Raw genomic sequence first — 17717 nt, 5'->3', positions numbered from 1 at the left:
ATATATATATATATATATATGTATGTATGTATATATTTCTCTTTCTAAATGTTCGAGATGTTTTCTTTTCCACTCAGAGTTTGTCATTTTGAAGTTACTTTGTGTGACAGCAACTTCTCACCTTGTAGCAGTACGCCTTTCGTAGGGATCAGTGGTGGATGCCATGTGCCAGGGCTCACCCATTGACCCTGGGCTTGGGGTGAGCGGGAGGGACCCTGGAGGAGTGGTCAGGCCAAGCAGTTGCGTGGCACTGGGTCGTTCATTTGTGCTGTTCTCAGCATTCTCGGCTCATGCCAGAGTGTGAGCGTCTCCCTTCTCTCCCTGCGAACTGAAATTCAGCATCGTGTAGCTCTTTCCATTGTGCCTAATTTTGCCCTTCTGAGTCCTGTCCACAAACTTACTGAAGCCCTTCAACTAACCGAAGAGAGCTGTCATCCAGTAAAAGGCCTCTCCACCTTTCTCCATAAAAGAGAAAATGTGTGTGTGCTATATAGCACAGAGCTGTGGCCGAGCTGTGTGTCCCGGTGCATTGTGTCCTGGGAGCTTACGTTGTCCTGGCTCGCTGGTCCACGTGTGGTCTCTGGGCTGTTCCTTAGTGAAGGTCAGCAGATCAGGGTCCATACACATGCCCGTGCCGGGCGACCTGTGCACAGCTGCCCCTGCCTCCCGCTTTTACTGTGGAGTATCAGACGGGAGTGTTTATGCATGAACTTATGTTCCTGTCTGAGTAGGGACAGCAGAAGGGAGAAAGCAGACGTGGCTAAAGCAGATCATGGACCAGACTTGGGAAGCGATTCCCTAGACTTGTGAGTGATAAGACATTAATGATGCCTCAGGGAGAGTACGGAGAGGGAGGCAGGAGTTAGACAAGTTATTTACTGCCCAATACTGTCTCTAGGAAGGGAAGGGCCTACTTAACGTTATGCAAAGTACAGCTCTCAAAAGCACCCAGCAAACTGCATGTGTGGACATGCGTGCGCACATGGGCAGCACGTGTGGACACACGCGGGGCACCTGCACCTCCACCCAGGCGTAGACAGCTGTCTCCTGTGCCCCCTTCTGCTTCATGAGTCCGGCTGCGTGGCGGGGCCTCCCGAGGGAGGGAGAGCTGTTTGTAGTGAGGCGCTGAGGTTGAGCACAGGCTGCGAAGGCCGGCCGGCCGGGGCTTCCCTTGGCTAACTGCTTTACTGCATTTATTTCCTGCTGTGCTCCTAGATGGCCCGGAAGTACCTGCAGAGTGAAAATGGAAAATGCTGTGGTTTAGCCTACACGTGTTCTTTAGACATTGTTGCCGAAAGTGTGACGGGGCAAAGTGTTCTGAACTGACAAACGAGCGCAAGTGTTAGACACTGCTGACCCTCGGGGGTGAAGGACCGCCTCGGCACGACAAGACCCATCTGTGGCTCGCTGTTCCTGCAGAGCCCAGGGCTCCCTTCTCTGCCACAGCACTTGCCGCGCCACGCCGTACAAACCCTGGCTGGGTCTGTCTGCTTGCCTGCTCAGCTTGTGGGGTCAGAGGTCGCACCTCACACTCCACTTGTATCTCCAGGGATGCGCAGTGCACCCTGCTGAGTAAAGACCGCACCTGGCCCATCATGGTGACCCACAGTAGGATGCCACGGCCTGATGCGGGGCGGCCACGTGGGGGCCCAGGGTCGGGTCCCAGTTCCACCCGAGCACTCCAGGAACACTTGCGTGCGCTTGCACTTGCTGGGGGACTGGGAGACCGGGATGAGATCCTCAAGGTCCCTTACCTGTCCCACCCACACCCGCCCCTCCTTTCCCTCTCACTCTGTCTCTCTTAAAAAAAAAAGAGAAAACTTTCCTTTTCTTTAAGGACGAGTACTTGTGACGAGAGTCCTCTCGCTTTTCCCTTTTTGGAGTCGTATTTTCCCTGAAGAGAACATCGTGACTAGAGGAAAACTCCACTGCAACAACAGGGTCTTTCTGTGTCTAGGTTAGAAATAAGAATGGCAATGTTGGGAACCAGCAGTTAGCATAATGGCTATGTTGCTGGACTCCCACGTAGTTGATCGTGGTTCGCATCCCGAACCCGGTGGCTTAAAATTCACACTGGGCGCGTGTGTGTCCGTGCCCAAGATCCTGAGAGTAGAATGGAGGAGAAGGGATTGCGGCGCGACCATCCCACCTGAGGGGTGATTTCTTGCTTTCTGTCTCTGTCTGGTGAGCGCACACGCCCTATAGCGAAAACCTCTCCAAAAAAAAAAGAATGGCAGTGTCACCAGCTTGCATAGGGAATTCCTGAAAAGAAAGCTGGTAGGATAGGAAGGATCGAAATACAGATTTGGAAAATACTATCATAGATCAAACAGTACAAGTAAACAGAGTGTGATGTGTTGGTTTTAAGTTGCCAAGCAATGTTGTGCTTCTATTCCATTTAAATAAATTATTATAACCATACACATTTTTGCAGTGCAAAAATTTCTGTAGCTTGGTAGTTGTTTTTGTTTTGTTTTTTAATTGCCAGAGGATGTGAGTGCTTGCCGGAGACAGGGAGAGTGAGAGAGCACCCCAGTGGGCATGGTACACCGCACTCTCCTCTCCCGTCTCCCTGTCTGTCAGGTTCTGCACGCACTGCTGTGTCTCACGGCACCAGGCTCAGTTGGCTAGGCAGGATCTGGCTCCCTTAACCACAAGGCTACAGGGCCTGCTTGGTAGCTTTTTTTTTTTTTTTTTTTTTTTTAAAGAGAGAAGTTTGGTATTGGGTATGTATGCTCACCAGAGAGACAGAGAACGAGAAATCTTCCCTTGGGAGGAATGGCCATGCCACAATTCCTTCTCCATTCTCCTCTTGGGATTTTGGGTCTGCACGCACACTCGCCTGGCATTAGTTTTAAACTACAGGGTCCTGGACTTGAACTGCAGTTGCCTATGTGGGAGCCCAGAGACATAGCCGTTACGCCTCTGCTGGTCCCTGGCTTGGTAGCTCTTTTTTTGGAGAGTTTTTTTTTTGCTATAGGGCGCGTACGCTCGCCAGACAGAGAGACAGAGTGACAGAAAGCGAGAAATCACCCCCCCAGGGGGGATGGCCACGCCGCAATCCCTTCTCCATTCTCCTCTTGGGATCTTGGGCACACACGCACACACGCCCGGCGTGAGTTTTAAGCTACCGGGTCTGGGACGTGAACCACAGTCGACTATGTGGGAGTCCAGCGACATAGCCATTACGCCAACTGCTGGTTCCCCTGGCTTGGTAGCTCTTTAAACACCTTCTTCACCCAGCCTGATGGTACAGTTGGTGGCAGGTTTACTTCAGTGCTGGAGGTCACACGGCTCCGAGTGTAGTTTTAAGTTCTGTGTTGGTTTGAGAACATACCAGGCCCACGTATAAGGACCTAAGGTCTTAACAAGGTGGGTGGCTCTGGCCTAGCAGATGACCTGACTTCACTGTAGAATTTGTCCGGGGAAAATGTTTGCCATCATTTTCACACATATATGGGATCTTTTCCTGAGAACATGGTGACTGAGTGCCAGTGCAGAAGAGCTGTACCAAAGGCCGATCACAACCTGAGTCCCAGTCCCACCTCTTCAAACACACCTGAAACGTGTGTGCCCCAGTGCGCAGCAGCATGGAGCAGTGGACCATGCCCACTGAGGGGCTGTTTCCTCTCTCATCTCTGTTCCTCTCTCCTTCCCTCTCTCTCCCTCTGTAAATATGTGCACCTCTGGCACTTAGTAACTGTGACTAACAGACAGGTGAAAAGTGAAGAATTAAAGGATGAGCTACGTAGTCCAGGCTAGGTGAGTTGCCCCCAGAAAGGACAGAGTTGGATTGAGAGTAGTGAGGTGGTGGCAGTACTATCAGCTTTCTCGGTAGCTGGCTGGCTTTTTTGTTCTTTTTTTTTTTTTTTTAAATCTTAAGAGAGATTTTTGCTGTAGGGCACATGTGTTCTCCAAAGAGAGAGAGAGAGAGAGAGAGAGAGAGAGAGAGAGAGAGAGAGAGACAGAACATAAGAAATCACCCCTTGGGGGGATGTCCACACCACAGTCCCTTCTCCTCTTGGGATTTTGGGCACATGCATGCACATGTGCCCACAATGAGTTTCAAGCCTCTGGGCCTGGGATTTCAACCACAGGTGGTCCTGTGTGAGTCCAGCACCATGATCATTATTCCATTGGTGGGTCCTGTTCGTCTTTCTGTAGCTGACAGGTCTATATTACAGAGTGGAGAGTTTACTGGTTTCTTACAAAGTAGACCTCTCCCGGTACAGCCCCGCTCCAGCTAGGGTTCTCCGGAAGGGAGAGCGTGTGTCCACACACAGCCCTGTCTGTCCGTGCTTGCAGCTGCTTTGCTCAGCATCCCCACAGCTGCAGACAGCCCAGACACTGCCCTGCAGCCACCAAGGAGGTCGGGATTTCACAGCAGTGGCCGGAGCAGGCATGTCCTGCACCGCAGTGACCCAGAGAATCCAGCTCTGAGTCCCATGCTCCGTGGCTCCGTCTAGATGACGTTCTGTGGAATAGAACTACAGGGAGAGCAGTCAGAGTAGCAGTCGCCATGGACGGGATGGGGGAGGACACCGATGTCAGGAGCGTGAGGAAGCTGGGCTTGAGAACTGTTCTCTGCCATGAGGGACAGCAGTGGTCACACTCCTGCGTGTTTGACAGAGTTCACAGCCCACACATCTAAAAGAAGGAATTGCCCGTACACTGATCCGACTTCAGAGAATAAGCACGCCGATGAGAAGAGACACCCGCGTCCCCCCGTATTACAGAGCACCCCCAGCGGGGCCTGTGACTGTACCCTTAACATAGTGCTTTTTTTTTTGAGAGTTTTTTTGCTATAGGGTGCATGCGCTTGCCAGATAGCCAGAAAGCGAGAAATCACGCCCCAGGGGGGATGGCCACGCCGCGATCCCTTCTCCTCCATTCTCCTCTCGGGATCTTGGGCACACACGCACACGCATCTGGCTTGAGTTTAAGCCACTGGGTCTGGGACTTGAACCACGGTTGGCTACATGGGAGTCCAGCGACATAGCCATTATGCCAGCTGCTGGTCCCAACAGTACCTTTTTTTGATGAAACATGATAGCTGTGTGAACATTAAGTGGGTCAAGTTTTGCTGCCTGATGAGTTTGTAAAGTATTGGGATTTGGGATGTCCGAGTGAGGGGTGTTGGCAGCCGTAACGAGGACCACAGTGTAGCCCAGAATGCAGAACTGTCGCCAAGCATGGACTTTGCTTTGAACCATTCTCACGAGGGTAGGGATTATGCCGCTGAGACACCAGTGCCCCCGCATCCCCCGGCCCCGCCCTGTCAGTGCAAGCTGTCGGTGGCCTCGTGGGCATGTAGCACTAGATGCATACGTGGCACTGTGGTCTGTGGTGCTGCGGTCTGCTGTGCTTAGGAAGGTACTCCCTCCCACCCTCCCTTCCTTTCTTCTCCCTCCTTTCTTTTTAATGTATCAAAAGATTCTTGCTGTCCTAAGGGGTCACTCCCTTATAAAGCACAGGCACACTTGGCAGTGTCTCATTGGCTAACAGCTCCCTACGGTGACACCTCTACTCACTAACGTCCAACTGTAAGAGGCGTATCTCTCTCTCTTTAATTTGCTAGGTGATCTGTGCTCACTGGAGAGAGACAGCAGGGGGTGGTGTGAGAAAACCTTCCCTTGTCCCCCTCCCCGTCCTGGGTGGGAGTGGCCCCAATTCCTTCTCCTACAGCTTGGCACTTGGTCCTTGGCCCTTGGCCCTTGGCCCTCGGCCCTCGGGGTTCTAGGCACGCCCACACACGTGCCCTGCGGGTCTCTCAAGCAACTAGGGCTGGGACTCAAAGAGTAGCCAGCCAGAGGGCATCCAGCCACCCTAACCACCACACCACTGGCTGACCTGAGAATGTGTGTATCTGTTTTTTTTTTTTTTTTTTTTTTAAGAGAGATTTTTTGCTATAGAGCATGTGCATTGGTTTGAGAGACAGAGACAGAGAGACAGAAATTGAGAAATCACCCCCCTAGAAGGGGTAACCACACCTCAATCCCTTCTCTTGGGATTTTGAGCACGCATGCACACACACCCGGCGTGAGTTTTAAGCTTTCTGGTTCAGGATTCAAACCACAGTCGACTATGTGGGAGTCCAGTGATGTAACCATTACACCATCTGCTGGCCCCGAGAATGTGTGTATCTCGTAATATCTTCGTTGTTGTTTCGTTTTGGTCAGCGTGTTTTTATATATATGTTCAAAATTTTCATACATTTAATTGACAGACGACAGGTGTGCTCACCATAGGGCTCCGGGAAAGGGGAGGGCACCCTGTGGTGTGGCCAGGCTGCAATCCCTTTCCTCCACGTCTCTGCCATGTTGGGGTTTGGGCCTGCATGCATGTGTGACCGGTGTGTTTTCTTTTGTTATTTTATTTAACTACTTATTGATTAATTGATTTTAATTTAACCAGAGAGGGACAGAGTGAGAAAGAGAGGGAATGTGAGAAAGAAAGCTGCCAGGTCTGGGACTCAAACTGTGGTCAGCTATGTGGGAGTCCAGTGCCCTTAACGCCACATCACCTGCCAGCCCCAACCAATGTCTTTTCTTTTCTTTTTTTTTTTAGAGAGATTTTTTTGTTATAAGGTGTATGTCCTCATTGGAGAGACAGAAGATAAGAAATTACTCCCCAGGGGGGATGGCCATGCCACAATCCCTTCTCCATTCCCCTCTCAGGATTTTGGGCAGGCACGCACATGCTCCCAGTGTGAGTTTTAAGCCTCCGGGTTCAGGACTCCAGCCACAGTCAAGTACATGGGAGTCCAATGACGTAACTAGTACTCCCTGCTGGTCCCGGTGACCGGTGTGTTTTCAAGCCACTGGGCCCAGGTTCGAGCAATAGTGGACCACGCGGAATCTGACCCCCAACCACTCAGCTATGGGACTGGCCCAGCGCTCACATTAACAACAACCGCGAAATCCAGAGGAAAGTCTTAAGTTTTGTTCCAGATATAGATGGCACGTTGGAAACAGGTGTGGATGGTTTGAAACCTGCTAAGTGGGGTGAAGGATGCGGCCCTAGGTGGTGCTGCGGACAGGGCCTGGCTGTGGCCCCATACTGAAGGTCTCATTACACGTGCTTTACAGCTCGTTCATTTGTTTCTCCCCGAGAGAGACGGGGAGAGGCAGAGGCAGCACCCGCACTGTGGCCACGGTGGGGCTCAGGCAGCTGTGGGCCTGGTACACTCAGGGAAGCCTCTGGGCTTGGATGGAGGCCTTCCTGCTGGAGCTTCTCCATGGAGGGAGTGCCGGGTTCCGCTGTGCCACTGGCCTGTCCGCGCCGTGGCGGTGCTCCGTTGCTTTGCGTGTTCCAGGGCATTGGTAGAGGTCTCTGTGGAGCTGACGGCTCGTGGCGTGAGTGCTGGCATGGGGTAGCACAGTTGTGTGCGAGGCTTTCATCCTTGAACACTGTTCTCAGCTGCCTCACGCAGGTGGGTTAGCTCCGCATTCCTGAAAGATTAGCAAACTCTCACCAGTCCATGTGTCTTATGTCTGGGGCTTATTCAGATGGGCTTGCTTTTTTCTAAAAAATACCTAGCAAAATGGAAATGTCTGTAATTAGAGCTCAGAATTTTAGTTTTTGCTAAAGGGTGAGTTTGCTTGCTGGAAAGGGGCAGAGAGGGGGAGAGACAGAGAAACACACATACACACACCCCCGGAGGATGGCTACACCACAATCCCTTCTGCTCCCCTCTCCTCCCAGGATTTTAGGCATGCACGCACCCATACCCAGGGTGATTATCAGGCCACCAGATCCTGACGCTACCCAGGTAGTTGGCCATGTGGGATCCAGCTGCCCTGACCTCTGTGCTACCTGCTGACCCTAGAATTATTTTTAAAAATCGCTTTCTTCTGAAGGAGCCAGTTTTTGTTTAACTGTTAGTTTAAGCGTTACCAAAGGTATAGAATTTTTAACCAAATAGTAACAAGAGCTACTCTAAGATCCCACGGCACTACTTTGTGTAACAGTTTCAGTAGGCTTCCCCTGACTAACTTTATGTTTTCCTTAAAGCCTGCCTAGAGTCACGTTAAACCATCTTAGAAAACCTTCTGCCCGTTGTTGAGAATCCACTACAGGATGAGAGTTTTAAAGATGGATTTTTTTTAATTTGCCAGAGGTCACACATGCTTACTTTGAGGGGGCATTGAGAAAGGACCCACAGGGAGATGGCCATGCTGCATTTCCATCCCCTCCACTTCTCCCTTTGAGATTTTGGGTGTGCGCGCACATGCGCCTGGCGTGTTTCTGCGCTGCTGGGTCTGGGGCCCCACCGAGCAGTCGGCCGTGCGGGATCCAGCTGCCTTCACCACCAGGCCTCAGGGTGGCTCTAGAGCTGGAATGTTATAAATCATTTAACTCCCTCATTTTCCAGGTGACAGCAAAATGCGGGCTCCCTGCAGGTTGAAGGCTGTGTCCAGGGCCACAGGAGTGGGTCAGTGGCAGAGCACGAACCAAGTCCTCCAGCCTTCCGAGTTCTCTGTAGCTCCGGCAATGCGGTAGCTTGGTATTCAGAGGGGAAGCTTAGAGCAGAGTTTCGGCACTGATGATTTAGACTAAAAGGAACAACGTGATTCAATATAATATAAACAAGATTATGATGATAATTTTAAAAATCGTTAAAAAAAAAAGTAAAAGGAACATGAAAGTGCTTTATTTGGGAGAAAAGATGGCTTCTGACAGAGTCATGACGACACTCAGCTGGCGTCCCAGGAAAGCTGACCCTCCTGCATCGCACTCCCTTGGACCATCTGGGAAGGAGGCAGCGGCTCTGGGCCTGCCTCACTGCCACGTCCAGTGCAGCAGGGCAGGTGTTTGACCTCGATGTCCTTCTCGGTTTCTTGGGTGGCCCGAGGTGCAGGGACTGCTGTAGTGGACAGCATCACTCAGATGACGTTGCATTCGCACAGAGGACGTAGGGTGATAGCCATGTTAGCGCATCAGTGCGGTAGGAGACGACAGAAGGGAAGGATCGCCACTAGGAAGACACTCTTCTCCAGCCTAGAATCTGAAGTCCCTGCTGGTTCTGCGTGTAGACGGGAGGGCATTTAGTGTGGCCATGGTCACAGTTCTAAACTTGGCTGATGGATGGCATGGGTGTCGAAGCCGGTGTCAGCTTGAGTGGGAAGACGTGCTGGGGTTCAGAGGGAGCCAGCAGGCAGTGGGAGAGCCCACCTACTTCCGTCGCTCCCCAGCCGTGAGGAAGACTCCTGGAGGGGTTGCAGAGACAGGGGAACCGAGACTCCCAGGGCTGCTCACCGTGTGAGACCAGTCTGTCAGAGGCTGCTGTTGGGACCTAACGTGACCTTCTCATGATGAGAGTACTCCTGGTGCTTTAGCCGGGGTCCTCCCGCAGCCACATGGCTGGATCCGAACTTTCTGATCTGTTAGTGCAAAGGCAGCGGAGCATGTCGCCTGTGTCAGTACTTCGTCCCACGCCGCTGTCAGTCTAGCCGAGAGAATCAGCTCATCTCTTCAACTGCATTTGCCAGCCCAGTGATCAAGAAACAGTGTCAGGACTCCACACAGGGTCCCACCCGCGCTCGGCACACAGGCCTCGTCCCTGAGCAGGCTGGCTGACGTCCCTACGCAGCTCTCTTGAGGTGCCCATCTGTCCAGGAACGCAGGCAGGTGCATCGGGCCTGGAGCACATCTCATTTAAGTGGGTCCAGGTGCTTTTTCTTCATTCTTCCTCCTTTGGCTGTGGCCCACGTCAAGCTCATCTGGAAGTTTAAATGCTTTCAAGTAGTTTTGACTAGAAGTGTTGGCTTGTTGCATTAATACGTTTGCTCTGTTTAAAGCCAGCCATTGGTCATTGTCAGGCCAGCAGGTAGCATGGGGGTTAAGGTGCTGGAGCTGGCAGAGTGACTATGAGGTTGAATCCCAGACTCTGGCTTGAGAAGCACGCTGGACGCCTGTGTGTGTGTGCCCCAAATTCCAACAGGAGAATGAAGGAAAAGGGGCAGCGTCATGGCCGTCCTCCCCGGGGAGTACACACGTCCGTTCTCTAGCGCTGTGTCCGTCCGGCGAGCTCACACACCCTGCAACAAAAGCTAAAAGAGACGAAAGCGGGCCACGGCCACTGCCAGCTGTCGCACAGCTGCCCCTCCATCGTTCTTCCCCAGCTCAGCAGTCCGATCGGCCTGCTGAGGGCCTGGCAGACTTTGGAAAGGAAACTTTCAGACGTGTTTGCTTTGTAGTTGTAGTTTAATCCCATTCATTTTATTCTAATAAAAAATATTTAAGCCACCTGTTTTCTCCATCCGTGGCTGCTGTCACGGGACTGCCGTTGCCTACTCGTCTTTCCTAAAGAGTATGAGGCTTCCTGGTGGCCAGCTGCCCAGCAAGCAGCTCAGCTGTGTCATCAGGGTGGAGGGGCTCTGAGCTCACCGTGGGAGCTGTTCTGTCAGGTGCCATTTGAAAACAAGCTCCAGGGGCCAGCAGGTGGTGTGGTGGTGGAGGGTGCTGGCCTCTACTGCATGGCCTATGGTGGTTCGAGTCCCAGATCTGGCAACTTGCTTTCTCACCTTCCCTCTCTCTCTCTCACTCTGTCCTTCTCTGGTCAAATTAAAACAAATAAATAAATAAAGTTAAATAAAATAATTCTTGAGGGAAAAAAGGAAAAACAGTTCCAGCTGGCGTCCCTACGCAGCTCTCTTGAGGTGCCCATCTGTCCAGGAACGCAGGCAGGTGCATCGGGCCTGGAGCACATCTCATTTAAGTGGGTCCAGGTGCTTTTTCTTCATTCTTCCTCCTTTGGCTGTGGCCCACGTCAAGCTCATCTGGAAGTTTAAATGCTTTCAAGTAGTTTTGACTAGAAGTGTTGGCTTGTTGCATTAATACGTTTGCTCTGTTTAAAGCCAGCCATTGGTCATTGTCAGGCCAGCAGGTAGCATGGGGGTTAAGGTGCTGGAGCTGGCAGAGTGACTATGAGGTTGAATCCCAGACTCTGGCTTGAGAAGCACGCTGGACGCCTGTGTGTGTGTGCCCCAAATTCCAACAGGAGAATGAAGGAAAAGGGGCAGCGTCATGGCCGTCCTCCCCGGGGAGTACACACGTCCGTTCTCTAGCGCTGTGTCCGTCCGGCGAGCTCACACACCCTGCAACAAAAGCTAAAAGAGACGAAAGCGGGCCACGGCCACTGCCAGCTGTCGCACAGCTGCCCCTCCATCGTTCTTCCCCAGCTCAGCAGTCCGATCGGCCTGCTGAGGGCCTGGCAGACTTTGGAAAGGAAACTTTCAGACGTGTTTGCTTTGTAGTTGTAGTTTAATCCCATTCATTTTATTCTAATAAAAAATATTTAAGCCACCTGTTTTCTCCATCCGTGGCTGCTGTCACGGGACTGCCGTTGCCTACTCGTCTTTCCTAAAGAGTATGAGGCTTCCTGGTGGCCAGCTGCCCAGCAAGCAGCTCAGCTGTGTCATCAGGGTGGAGGGGCTCTGAGCTCACCGTGGGAGCTGTTCTGTCAGGTGCCATTTGAAAACAAGCTCCAGGGGCCAGCAGGTGGTGTGGTGGTGGAGGGTGCTGGCCTCTACTGCATGGCCTATGGTGGTTCGAGTCCCAGATCTGGCAACTTGCTTTCTCACCTTCCCTCTCTCTCTCTCACTCTGTCCTTCTCTGGTCAAATTAAAACAAATAAATAAATAAAGTTAAATAAAATAATTCTTGAGGGAAAAAAGGAAAAACAGTTCCAGCTGTTTGCGGATTGTGGTCCCTGGGCACCAGCTGGTGGATGCAGGAAGGTGCTGCAGAGCTGTTGGGCCCAGAGTCTGTGACAGTGGAGTGAGCATGACTCGTTACACCCGGTCTGACACTGCCGGGTCCGCTTACAGATGTACATTTTTTGGAGACTTTGGTTTCTTACTGGCTTATCCAAGCGGGAATAATGTTTTTGCCAGAAGAGCCATTTGATGAGCGCATCAGGAGGCTGTGCACCAGAGCACTGCTACCCCCTGGTGCATACTAGGCCGCACTTGGCCATGACTCGGATCTCAGGGGTGGCTCCTTCCGGGTTCCCAGCTCCTGGGTTTACTGTGTGTCGGGGAGCTCACACTTACTCTGAAATATGGACGGTCAGGGTTTAGGGTGTTGTGTCTCTCTCTTTTTGTTTTTTTGTTTTTGTTAGAGGATTTTTTGCTATAGGGCACGTGTGTTCGCCAGAGAGACAGAGACAGAAAGCGAGAAATCACCCTTGGGGGTGGGGGGATGGCCACATATAATCCCTTCTCTTCCATTCTCCTCCCGGGATCTTAGATGCGCACACACACGCGCCCCGCGTGAGTTTAAGCCACCAGGTCCGGGACTCGAATCGTAGTCGACTACAATGGGAGTCCAGCGACAGAAACGTTACACCAACTGCTGGTCCCAAGTCTCTTGCTCTCGCTTTTTCTTTTTTGCTGCTTTCCTCCCTAACAAGCAATTTCAAAATCAGCAGGTCTTTAGCCAGTTGACAGCCCCTCAGTTGACACAGGTCAACCTTTTCTTGTTGCTCTCTTGGCCAGGGGAGCCCTCTCCCCCCCACCCCGTGCCCCCCTTCCCCGCCCCTCAGTCTCGCTTCTCCTTCCATCTTGCTCTGCCTGACTGGCCCTAGCTTCACTCCCTCCCCTCAGAGCTCTGCTCAGGTTTCCCACTTCCAGAAAGGCTCCCAGGAGCCACAGCTAGCACCTCTTAATCCCATTCTGACCAAGTGGTCAGCTCTCCATAGCATTTCTTTATTTGTTTTTCCTTCTTTAATCACCAGAAGGTGCGTGCCTGCCAGACTGGGGAGCTCTGCCGCAAGGCAGCCCCTCCTCCTCCACTTCTGTTTTTGTAGATTTGGGGCACGCATACACCCAGCATGTTCTTCATGGCACCAGGGCTGGGATTCATACTGTGGTCAGCCGTGTGGAATCTGGTTCCTGCAGCTACTAGTCTATGGGGCCGGCCCGTGGTAGCCTCTCATGAGATTCTTTTCAGACTCATTTGTTTATGTGTCTTTACCTTTAATAAGATAGTACCCTGAGGTGAGAGAAGATAGCGCATTTTGGGTTTGAATCTGGCATACGGGCCTTCCGTGAAAGTTTGGTGATTGCTGCGCAGTAACTTGATCCACTTTGCCCTTGGCGCTCAGGCAGGTGACCGGTTTCCTCTTTACACACAGACTCTCTGATTTCCATGTTGCTACCTGAAATGTTTAACAAAGGCACATCTTTGGCTTTGAGAAGGTGAAGCCTTATTGGCTCAAAGATAGAACATGATGTTTGTCCTGCCCGCTAGTTACAGTCTGAGATACAGGTCTAAGGGATCGGAGAGGCCAACTCTTCAAGGGGGAGGGTGCATGTCGGCTGCCTGCGACTGCATCAGCTCACGGAGTTCTCTTAGGATAGAGTAGGTATTTGCTAACTTTTAGCTTTTTTAAAAATATCTGGTTGGGACCAGCAGATGGCGTAATGGCTATGTTGCTGGATTCCCATGTAGTTGACCGCAGTTTGAGTCCCAGACCTGGCGGCTTAAACTCAGGCCAGGCGCGTGTGCGTGCGTGCCTGAGATCCCGAGAGGAGAATGAAGGAGAAGAGATTACAGTGTGGTCATTCCCCCCCCCCCCAGGGAATCTGGTTCCTGCAGTCTCTCTGTCTGTCTCTCCCTCTCTTTCTGATGCATGCAAGTGTGTCCTATAGCGAAAATCTCTACCGAAAGAAATTTTTTATGTCTTAAAGTCTGTTTAGCGTTTGTGCGTATAATTACTTGCTGAGAATTTTGTGCATTTACCCCTTTAATGACAGAACAGACTGAGTCAGAGTGGCCCCACTGAGTGTACTCCTGACTGCTCCTTTCATTTACTGAATGGACAACGCTGTGCTGTTAAAATTCCTTGTCTTTCTGTTTAGCTTCAGAAAGATGTGTTCATTAGATCTTGAATACCTTGAGAAATCTGTGATGGAAGGTTTTGAACTGTATTTCCACTTTTAATTGGTGATAGGTCTTAAAAATCCATGGTGCAAAAATGTAGGGAATCATCCATATTATAACAATTGGATGTGTGGTCATTACGAGACCCCAAACCTCTTAAAAATACACATTTTTAATGTTTACTGTTGAAACTCGGCACTGCATGTGCACGAAGCGTGAGGGCTGCAGGTGCTGTAAGATTGCTGTCGTTTACGAACGCGCTCCCCGCCCTGGGTCCCAGAGCGCTGCGCCCAGGCCCACAGTGTCTGCTGCGGAGCGCACGTACTTCAGTCTGCAGACCTTCCCTGTCAGAGGAGGCAGAGCCTTGCCGTCTCTGGGGTCTGCATTGTCTGTTGCTGTGGCTCAAGAGCGACAATTAATTTTTCTAAACTTCCCATGTCGTTGCAAATAAAACTGAGTTGTTTGAAGCCTGGTAATTTATACCTTTAAAGAGCCGCATTATTTTGCTTTTGTGCCAAGATGTATTATGCTTCCCAAGTACGCTGTGACAGCCTGAATAGGGGGGGAGGGGACATTGTCTTCAGCGGGCGGGCGTGCTGTTATCAGAGGCTGTGTTTCTGGACACGAGATGTAGCATCATTGGCTGTCTCGGGGAAGCAGCTGCATACGAGGATTGGACAAGAAGCCACGTCAGTTTGCTGCCCGTCTCCAAGGCGCTGGCGATGCTGCCTCACAGGCTGCGCACGTCACGGCCCTCACCCAGCGGGTGTGGACTCTCTCTGTGCTTCTCTGTTTGAGTCTCTGTTTGCTGCCTACTGCATTTCTTAATCTGTCTTCTGCCAAATGCTAACAGCATGATATTTTGCAATCATCTAGGTGAATACAAGAAAGACGAGCTCCTAGAAGCTGCTAGGTAAGTGACCCCTTCATTCCCAATGAGTATAGTGCATGGAGGGACGTCGGGAGGGCAGGAGGGCTGCAGAAATCACTGCCTTATTGTCTCGCTTGGGTTTGATGCACCAGCACAGGCGAGACCCGCACTTTGTTTTTTCGTGACTGGTGTGCGTGGCAGTAAAGTCCTCAACATGGTGTGCTGTGGGGGGCTCTGTTTGGAACATTTCCTAAGGTACCTGCAGACCTTGGTTGCCCGGCTTTTCCAATGACGTTCTGGGCGTATTTACATGCCTGTGTCGCCTCGCCTTCCTCTGAAGGCTTTTCTGCAAAGCTTGAGCGAGGCGTAAAGTAAACGAGTCCTCACCCATTTTGCTGTTGTGCTTGGCCATTTATAATCCAGCTGGTCAGCTCATATTAGCATTTTGCGTTTTCCAATTCTCATGTTTTAGATCATTTATCAGAGTAAAGTTTGTTGATAATTAAGAAGGTGACTTTATGCAGGTAAATAAACAAAAATGTGGGAAGCTACATTGTCCGCAATATTACCATCCTATGCTGATGCACACGAATTAATTAGAAATGTATTGAGTGAATTGAGTATGTTGTGATGCACATGAAAGAAATCAAAGGAATCCCGTGTCATTGCTGTCTTGTGAAAAATGCCACGCACACCCTCTGGAGCTGGCCGTGCTCGGGTCTGACCGGCTGCCTTCCACAGGAGCGGGAACGAGGACAAGCTCATGGCCTTGCTGACGCCTCTCAACGTGAACTGCCACGCCAGCGACGGGCGCAAGGTGAGCCTGTCTGCCTGCGGCCCTGGGCTTTGCAGCCAGGTTCTCGAAGTGTGTGTCTGCGTGTGTGTGCATGGATGTTTCCACATGTACATGTGTGTGTACACATGTGTGGCTCGTTGTAATGGGGCAGGCTCTTTGCCTGTTACTCAGAGAGCTGGTGAGGAGTGTCAGGAGACCCCTTGGAATGTCAGGTGCTGGAAGTTGCTCCTGGGGGAGCAGGGGGGCTCTATGGGCGATGGGGGTGGTCAGAAATGCACCGTCTCACGTGCGGCAGGGGTGGGGAAGGCCTGTGCCCTGTCTACCCCACTGTTGGGACGTTTGCGTTTTGACTTATTTGACAAGAAGAAGCGCTATTTGCTAGATACCAACACTTTTTCCATTAAAGCTGAAAAAAATGTCATTAATTTATTTAGACCTTTGTAACTACCCTACCTTTTTGTTTCTTTTTTTTTTTAATTGGCTTGGTTTTAATTATATTGAAATAAAATAGATGAGAACACAGAGAAGCACCCTGCTCTAATACGGAGTTATCAGGAGGTAAGGTGACAGGACAGGTGCGGTCAGCAGCTTCATGACCTGCTCCCTGCTCTTGCTGAGTGTGGCCTAGCGAGGACCGCCCACGGCCGTGGGTAACTGAAGGTTTGTGGTGATTACGCTGGTAGACGTGGAAATCAGCACTCACAAAGTTGATCTAAATGACAGTTTGTTTTTTCCGTATTAAAGTATGGCTTTTATATTTCAAAAACATGAAGTATTTTCAAAGATACATAGCAAAAACTGAGGAAAATCGTCTCATTCCTAAAAATAAAGCGGACTTCTTTTGAAATTACGTGTGGCGAGTACACTGGCACGTCGTGGGGTGAGCAGCACCTGTACTCTCTTTTCAGAAAGTGCTTCCTGTAAGCGGTGGTTTTACAGCTCTGAAGTGCTGTCTTCCCCATGTACATCCCAGCTGCCCCCATTCTGTTGAAACCCAAACACAGTGGCAAGGGGCTGCATCCCTCAAGACACAGTCGGTGCCGTTTGCTGTCAGACGACTCGTGGGTCACGTCCGGTGGCCTGGTCAGTGGCCGTTTCTCCTGGTGATTTGGGGTGCACCTGTGGAAGGATCCTTGACACACCAGGCAGTAACTGTGAGGGCTTACCCAGCCCCTGCCGTGTGGGGAGGGTCTCTCGACGGCACCTGCTTGTTTACCACTGAAGTGGCTGTGAGCACTTGGCACTGTGCTCTGAGTTCAGACCTGTCGCGTGCCTCTGAGCAGATGGAGACCCCGTCCTAGTCTGCTGCAGGCAGCCGCCGTGCTCAGAGACAGAGCGAGCTCTGCTGGGACGGTCTCCTCCAGCTTCCCCAGGTGGACGTTGCAGTGCCACAGTCGGGGCAGACACGGCGGGAGCTGGTTTCCACACTGTCCTCCCACCTCACCTCTGCCCTCTCTGTACTGCAGACCACAGACGTGTCACTGACGTCCTCTCTTCGCTCCGTCCTCTGCACACGTCTGCAGTCCATGGCTCCCCTCCCCAAACAGGGCACACCCCTCCCCGCTGGCCGCTGTGTTCCTCACTCACATTCCGGTGCCTCCCTCTGCATCGCCATGTGGCGTGTCACTCCGGTGCCCACCTTCCTGCGTCACTGTGTGGCGTCTACACAGGGCTCCTCACGTCAGTTCCAGGGACCATCTCTCCTGCTCTGCCAGGAGCCTGTGTGCGGTGCACAGAACATGCCTAGCCCTCAGCAGGCACAGCCCGGGGACTGTTCTGCCATCTTGAGAGACCTCGCTGACCCTCCAGCGAGAGGGTCACACGCACTGCCGTGGAGGGATGTGGCCTCAGGCCTGTGTGTGGGCAAGTTCGTGTTCTCTGTTGTTATCGCCAATCCTGTAATAGAACAGCTTGTTTACTGCATGAGGGAGAGCCGTGCATTTTAATGTGTAGAGCAGGTGTGTTGTACTGAGAGTCCCCAACGTAAGTAATGCCAGTATGTTCTGATGTGCTGTGCCCTTTAGGTGAGAGTTTTCCCATCAGATTGCACTAAGGAGAGTAGACAGCACGCACAGCACAGACCAGGTACGGTTTCAGCCAGCCGCCTGTACCCAGCCTGCGCCCTCGCTGTGGCGGGGGGCCTCCCCCCCGACGCGCCCGGGC

At 51.7% G+C, this 17717-nt stretch overlaps 1 protein-coding gene across 1 annotated transcript in view; it reads left to right on the top strand.

The window, feature by feature from the left end:
• LOC102473552 (tankyrase-1) overlaps positions 1–17717 on the top strand; it is a gene marked incomplete at its 5' end in the record, with an annotated part of 104330 nt that overhangs the window by 25826 nt on the left and 60787 nt on the right. Inside the window, 2 exon segments of the mRNA XM_027767758.1 lie at positions 14764–14800; positions 15500–15575. Of these exon segments, the coding sequence (XP_027623559.1) occupies positions 14764–14800; positions 15500–15575 (113 nt within the window).

Source organism: Tupaia chinensis, unplaced genomic scaffold (assembly GCF_000334495.1).
Source record: "Tupaia chinensis unplaced genomic scaffold, TupChi_1.0 Scaffold144602_1, whole genome shotgun sequence".
NCBI classification, from domain to species: domain Eukaryota; kingdom Metazoa; phylum Chordata; class Mammalia; order Scandentia; family Tupaiidae; genus Tupaia; species Tupaia belangeri.
This window is presented reverse-complemented; position numbering and strand designations above follow the sequence as displayed.